Consider the following 8,006-nt stretch of genomic DNA (forward strand, 5'->3'; position numbering starts at 1 on the left):
TGGACCACCTCCCACCCTCTACACACACAAGACGGGACCACACCACACCCTCTGCACCCACACAGTAGGATCGCCCCCAGCACCCACACAGATGGGACAACCCCTGCAACCATCTGCACCCACACAGACTTGATGGCCTCCGCACCCTCTGCACACACACAGGTGGGTATACACCCCCACACTCTGCACACACACAGACTGGACCACCCTCTGCGCCCACACAGACGGAAGCGCCCACCCAACCCTCTGTGCCCACACAGACGGGATGGCCCTCTGCGCCCACACAGATGGGATCGCCCTTTGCACCCTCTCAGACAGGAACACCCCCCCACCCACTGCACCCACACAGATGCGACCACCACCGCACCCTCTACACCCACACAGATGGGACCATCCTCTGCACCCATACACACAGTACCACCCACTGCACCCACAGATGAGGAAGTAAAGGGTTAAATTTGAGACTAACTAACTATACCTATAGCTGAAAGAAAAAATACCTCATAAGCAACAGCACGCAAGCTGCTGACTCAATGGATAAGGTGTTAATTGCTGTGTCCGGGACCCTCTGCACCCACACAGGTGGGACGGCCCCCCCACCCTCTGCACCCACACAGGCGGGACGGTCCCCCCAACCCTCTGCACCCACACAGGTGGGACGGTCCCCCCAACCCTCTGCACCCACACAGGCGGGACGGTCCCCCAACCCTCTGCACCCACACAGGCGGGACGGTCCCCCCAACCCTCTGCACCCACACAGGCGGGAATGACCCCACATTCTCTGCATCCACACAGTTTGGATGGCCCCCAAACCATCTGCACCCACACAGACAGTACCAAAGCCCACACTCTGCACCCACGCAGACTGGACCACCCTCCACCTCTGCACCCACACAGATGGGACTACCTCCCCAATCTCTGCACCCACATGGATGGGACCACCCTCTGCTCCATGCAGGTGGGATGACACACTGCATCCACACAGATGTGAACACCCCACAACCCTCTTCACTCACACAGATGGGGACCAACACCTACCCTCTGCCCACACACAGACAGGGCCCCCACACACACTCTGCCACACACAGACGGGACCAGCACACACCCTCTGCACACACACAGATGGGTACACACCCACACAGTCTGCGCACACACGGACTAGACCACCCTGTGTGCCCACATGGAGGGGAACGCCCTCTGCACCCACACGGAGGGGACTGCCCCCTCACCCACTGTGCCCACACAGATGGGACCACCATCACACCCTCTACACCCACACAGACGGGATCATCCTCTGCACCCATACACACATTACCACCCACAGATGAGGAAGTAAAGGGTTAAATCTGAGACTAACTGTAACTATACCTATAGCTGATAGAAAAAATACCTCCTACGCAACAGCATGTAAGCTGCTGACTCAATGGATAAGGTGTTAATTGCTGTCTCCGGGAACTTGGTGGCAGGCCAATATACTAGACAATAAGGGTGGTGGGTCTAATAAACAGACTGGAGGAAGCTCGTTTTAAACAATGAGGGTGACACCTGTCTTTGAATCTTTTGATTATAACTCAGTTATGTTGGACAATAGATGAAATATCTGTTTGTGGTTCTCTGAGGTCTGAAGAAAATCGTGGAGAGAATTCATTAAGTGTGCATGACAATATCTTTATCAATCACTGTCTGCTGCTTTGGACTGCAGAGAGCTCCGATAAAGACACTGCATGAGAGTTTGAGCAGAATTCTCCTGCAGTATACTGCTAATAAATGAGCTTTATCGAATCAACCTTGTGGCACTGTGTTACTTTGCAGCGGACAGAAGTGGAAACTCAAAATCGGGACAACACAGTCAGGAACACTCACCATCCTCTGCACCCAGACAGACTGGACAACTCCCCCAACCCTCTGCACCCACACAGATGGGATCACCCTCTGCACCCACACAGGTGGGACAGCCCCTCCACCTTTTGCGCCCACACAGGTGGGACTGACCCCACATCCTCTGCATCAACACAGGTGGGACTGACCCCACATCCTCTGCACCCACACAGTTTGGACGGCCCCCAAACCCTCTACACCCACACAGACATCGCCCAGCGACCATCTGCACCCACACAGATGTAACAAACCCCACATTCTGCACCTACACAGACTGGACCACCCCCCACCCCCTGCACCAATACAGATGGGACTACTTCCCTATTCTCTGCACCCACATGGATGGGACCACCCTCTGCTGCCATGCAGGCAGAATGACACTCTGCATCCACACAGATGGGACCACCCCACAACCCTCTTCACTCACACAGATGGGACGAATACCTACCCTCTGCCCCCACACAGACGGGATCACCACACACACTCCGGCCCCACACATACAGGACCACCACACACACTCCGCCCCACACAGACGGGTACACTCCCCTGACCCTCTGCACCTAGACAGGACGGCCCCCGACCCTCTGCACCCACACAGACTGCAATGCCCCCTACCCTCTGTACCCACACAAACCGGACCGCCCACACAGAATCTGCACCCACACGGCCCTCTGCACCCACTCAGACAGGACAACACACCCACCCTCTGCACACAGACATGGGACCACCACCACACCCTCTACACCCACACAGACGGGACCACCTCCCACCCTCTGCACCCACACAGGTGGGACTGACCCCACATCCTCTGCACCCACACAGTTTGGACAGCCCACAAACCCTCTGCACCCACACAGTTTGGACGGCCCCCAAAACCTTTACACCCACACAGACATTGCCCAGCGACCAACTGCACCCATACAGATGTAACAAACCCCACATTCTGCAACTACACAGACTGGACCACCCCCCATCCCCTGCACCAATACAGATGGGACTACTTCCCTACTCTCTGCATCCACACAGATGGGACCACCCCACAACCCTCTTCACTCACACAGATGGGACGAACACCTACCCTCTGCCCCCACACAGACGGGATCACCACACACACTCCAGCCCCACACAGACAGGACCACCACACACACTCCGCCACCACACAGATGGGACCACCAGACACACTCTGCCCGCACACAGACGGGTACACTCCCACGACCCTCTGCACCTAGAAGGGACGGCCACCCGACCCTCTGCACCCACATAGACTGGAATGCCCCCTACCCTCTGTACCCACACAAACCGGACCGCCCACACAGAATCTGCACCCACACGGGACATCCACTCACCCTCTGCACCCACAGAGACAGGCCACATCCCCACCATCTGCACCCACACAGACGGGAAAACCCTCTGCACCCACACAGATGTGACCACTCCCCCACCATCTTCACCCACACAGATGGGAAAGCCCTCTGCACCCACACAGATGGGACCACCCACCCTCTGCACCCACACAGGAGGGACGGCCCCCCCACCCTCTGCACCCACACAGGTGGGACTGACCCCACATCCTCTGTACCCACACAGTTTGGAAGGCCCCCAAACCCTCTGCAACCACACAGATGGGAGCATCGCCCACCATGCGCCCACACAGATGGGACGACCCCCCACCCTCTGTGCCCACACAGACTCGACGACCCCTCCACCCTCTGTGCCACAAAGAGGGGACAAAACCCCCCCCCACCCTCTGCGCCCACACAGACTGGATGACACCTCCACTCTCTGCACCCACAAAGAGGGGATGAAACCCCCCCACCCTCTGCGCCCCAACGGATGGGACAACCCCCTACCCTTTGCGCCCACACAGACGGGATGACTCCCCAACCCTCTGCGATCACACAGATGGGACGACCCCCCAACCCTTTGTGCCCACACAGATGGGACCACCCCCCAACCTTCTGCACCCAAACAGACAGGAGCAATCCCCACCCTCTGCACCCACACAGATGGGACCACCCCACACGCTCTACACCCACACAGATGGGATCACAACACGCACGGGACCACAACACACACACTGCATCCACACGGTCAGGACCACCCCACCACCCTGTACACCCATGCTGATGGGACCTCCTACCCCACCATCTGTTCCCACACAGACGTGAAGACCACCTGCACCCACACAGACTGGACCATGCCCCCACCCTCTGCACCCACACAGACAGGAACATCCTCTGTGCCTACACAAGTGGGATGGCCCCCACACCCTCTGCACCCACACAGACAGGCCTGCCCACCGACCATCTGAACCCACACAGACTGCACCACCCCACACTCCCTGCTCCAACACAGAGAGGTCCACCACCCCACCCTCTGCACCCACACAGAGGGGACCACCCCTCCCACCTTCTGCACCCACACAGGTGGGACCACCCACTCACCCTCTGCACCCACACAGACTTGACGGCCCTCTGCACCCACTCAGACAGGATAACACCCCCACCCCCACCCTCTGCACACAGACATGGGACCACCACCACACCCTCTACACCCACCCAGATGGGACAATCCTCTGCACCCATACAGACAGGATGACCCCTGCACCCACAGATATGGGAACACCCACCATCCTCTGCACCCACACAGACTGGACAACTCCCCTACCCTCTGCACCCACACACATGGGATCACCCTCTGTGCCCACACAGATGGGACTACCACACCACCCTCTGCACCCACACAGAGGGGACCATTCCCCCACCCTCTGCACTCCCACAGGCGGGACCACCCCCTCACCCACAAAGACAGGATCACCCTCTGCGCCCACACGGACAGGATGGCACCACCACCCTCTGCACCCACACAGGTGGGACAGCCCCCACCGACCTTCTGCACCCACACATATGGGAACACCCCTCACCCTCTGCACCCACACAGTCGGGTCCAACCCCCCCAACCCTCAGCACCCAGAGTCGGGTCCAGCACCTACACCCTCTGCACCCACACAGTCGGGTCCATCCGTACACCCCCGCGCGGGTAACTACAACAAAATGATCCCACAGAGACGCGGGTTCCACTGTTGTCCAGCGGAGCCCGGTCCCGCTCCGACCCGCTCTCGATTTACACAAACCCGTGACCGGCCCCTTTCTCACCGCTGCCCGAACTGGAGAACCGCCGGGAATGCCTGGAGGACCCGGTCCGCGCCTGTGCTGGAGTCCTGATCGGCGTCTGCGCATCGCCGGAGCTCCGCACAGCGCCACCATTGATTGGAGGACCGAATGAACAATGCAGTGGGACCGGCGGTTCGGCCGTTTCGCTTGGACACCCCAACCTCCGCCTCTGCTACATCTGGGAGACTTAAATGACCATCAAACATTATTCCGCTCAGCAATCAGCTGTTTAACTGATTCAGCCACAACTGCTTATCAGAAGCAGGGATGTTCAGTGTGCACATTATCAGGGTGTTTAGTTAACTGGGCGACATAAAACACTGCAGCGACTGCAGGTCTATACTAATTAACGTTGGGGAGACTTCTCTGGTACTTATCATTTGCATCAGGGTGCCGTTTCACTCACACAACATTGAATTCAACGTTGAAACCCTGTTACTTTCCTTCTTCGTCCAACCACATCAGTAAAACCATGTTTATCCAAACACTGACTAACGAGACCCTGCACTGACCAAAGCCGCCCCAGACCAGACCATCCTGGAGAGTCCTCCCCAGTAACATTCATTCCGTGTGAAGAAGACCGGGAATGGGCAACTCCCGCAGTTTGTGCCGCTGATGCTTCAGTGTTGTTCGTGAGGCCGGGGGGATGCGAACAGAGATCAGGGTTCAGCAATATCCAAGCGATTCGAATTAAATCAGCGTGTTTCCCCCTCGAGTGTGAGCCGTGTGCGGGTCTGTGAGCTGTGTGCGGTGCTGGGGTGGGGGTCGAGCTCTTGTCTCTGGCACTGGGGGTGGGGGGATGGTGACGGGGCAGATCCGGCCGTCAGAATAAACTATAGCTGCTGTACCGGGGAACTGAGCCGGAGGAGGCGGCCGGCGGGTCGGCCAGCGGGTGTGGGGCGGGGGACTGAGCCGGCGGGTCGGGCAGCGGGTGGGCGATGTGGGGCGGGGGGCCGGGCCTGCAGGTCCGGCAGCGGGTGTAGGGCGGGTGGACGGGTCGGGCAGCGGGTGTGGAGCGGGGGAGCTGAGCCGGTGGATGTGGCCGGTGGGTCGGACAGCGGGTGCGGGGCGGGGGGATAATTCGGCGGGTCGGGCAGCGGGTGCGGGGCGGGGGGCTGAGCCAGCGTGTCGGGCAGCGGGTGCGGGGCGGGGGATAATTCGGCGGGTCGGGCAGCGGGTGTGGGGTGGGGAGCTGAGCCGGTGGATGCGGCCGGTGTGTCGGGGAACGAGTGCGGGGTAGGGGGTCCAGTGGGGCAGCGGGTACGTGCGGGGGTCTAATTTGTTGGGTCGGGGTGCGGGGCGGGGGGACCGGTGGGTCGGGCAGCGGGTGCGGGGGGGGAGCAGTCACCGGGTCACGTGACCCCGCCTCCCGCTTCACCGCCGGTTTCCTGTATTTCGTGGCCCCGCCGCCTGAATTCCAGACGTGGCGCACAGCGCGCATGCTCACGGTTACCGGATGGATAGCAGCTGAAGTGGGTCTGCGGGGGATGGTCTCCGGGACCGGGACTGTGAGAGGGTCCTCGTCCCCCATAGGGCAGGGAGCTGGGACAAGGCTCAGCTGCCTATGGGGTGAGGACCGCAAGTTCCCATCAGTGAGTATTTTCCGCCGGTCTCGAGCGGGAGGGTCTGATGTTGGGCTGTGACTCCGGTTCTATTCCCCGAACAGGCGGCCACGGCCCCGCCTTCTGCGCCGAACCTGCCGGCGTGGGACCGGGTGGTAGGGTCTGCACACGGAGCCCCCTGAGATCAGCTGCCGCTGGCTCCCTGTTGTCCTGGTCCTGGGAGCGGGGTGAGGCTGGTGACGCCGTGACCACTGTCATCCGTCCAGTTGTATCTGGGGGCCTTTACCTCCATCACCCTGTCTGGTAACGGGATCTGAACTTCACCTGGATCGATGCCTGGGGTTGGCTACAGTTTTATATGATTGCAGGAAGTGGTAATTCGGCCCATTGTGTCCCTGCTGAAAGAGAAGGTTAAACAGAGTAATTGCACTTCGGGACACAGCTCCACGTGTATGACTATCTTCCTCCTTCGCCTGTTCAGGCAAGGCAGTGAATCTGTCGCATCTTCTCGTTAGGCATGCGAGGGGCGCCAATTCAGTTTTTTTTATCTCCTCTCTGTTCCTACAAACTGCCAAACTTCAACCAATTATTCCTGCTATTGGACCCTTCTACGACGGGAAATTGGCCTTTTCGTCTGTCTGGACACCTCAAAAATGTGTACGCTTCAATTAACTCTCCCTTCAGGAGTTCCAAAGCAAATAATCCAGGCTGTTTAATCTTTCCATATAATTATTTTTTACCATTTGTTCTGGCTTTGTTGTTTAAGGAGCTTTCTATATAGTAGTTGTATACCAATAATTCAGCATGCGTATCTTGCTGGAAGGTTGTCAGTGATTCTCCCTGAGCTGGTTCTGTGAGCTGCCAATTCCAACCATGTGGCAATGATGCTGTTTAAGGAAAGAGTTCAAAATTCTGACCCAATGATGCAGAAGGAACAGCTATATGTCTGCATGGTGTGCTACCTGGAGAGAAATGTGCAGGTGGTGACGTTCGATGTACCTGCTGCCATTGTCATTCGTGTAAAGTTGTATCAAAACGTTTCTACTTTCATATGCCACATCCTTGTAATAGTGGCCAATGTTATAGGAACCTTCCTAATTACTTGTTGAATGTGCATGCCAGCTTTGTCTTTCAGTCACAAGGATCCTGGGTGACTTTACACTGCAACATTGTACTCTCACAGTGGGTAGAGACTTTCTCTTCCAAAGCAGATAACCTCATATTTTCCCACAGTATATTCCAACTGTCAATGTCTTGACCTCTCACTTATCTATTATCCCTTGCAGGTTCTTTGTGTCCTCCTCACAAATGGCTAAACCAGCCACAGGACTTTCAGTCCCTTCATCCAGATGGTGAACATGGATTGTAAGTATCTGAGGTCCAGCACTGATTT

At 57.7% G+C, this 8,006-nt stretch overlaps 1 protein-coding gene across 1 annotated transcript; it reads right to left on the reverse strand.

Annotated features, from left to right (window-relative positions):
- Positions 1-5,874: 5,874 nt before the first annotated feature.
- On the reverse strand, positions 5,875-6,582 carry LOC127584259 (uncharacterized). Its single transcript, XM_052040908.1, has one exon. It carries the CDS (start codon positions 6,580-6,582, stop codon positions 5,875-5,877), a length of 708 nt encoding a protein of 235 aa, XP_051896868.1.
- Between the last annotated feature and the right edge of the window lie 1,424 nt (positions 6,583-8,006).

The sequence above is a fragment of the Pristis pectinata genome, chromosome 29, assembly GCF_009764475.1.
Source record: "Pristis pectinata isolate sPriPec2 chromosome 29, sPriPec2.1.pri, whole genome shotgun sequence".
NCBI lineage: Eukaryota > Metazoa > Chordata > Chondrichthyes > Rhinopristiformes > Pristidae > Pristis > Pristis pectinata.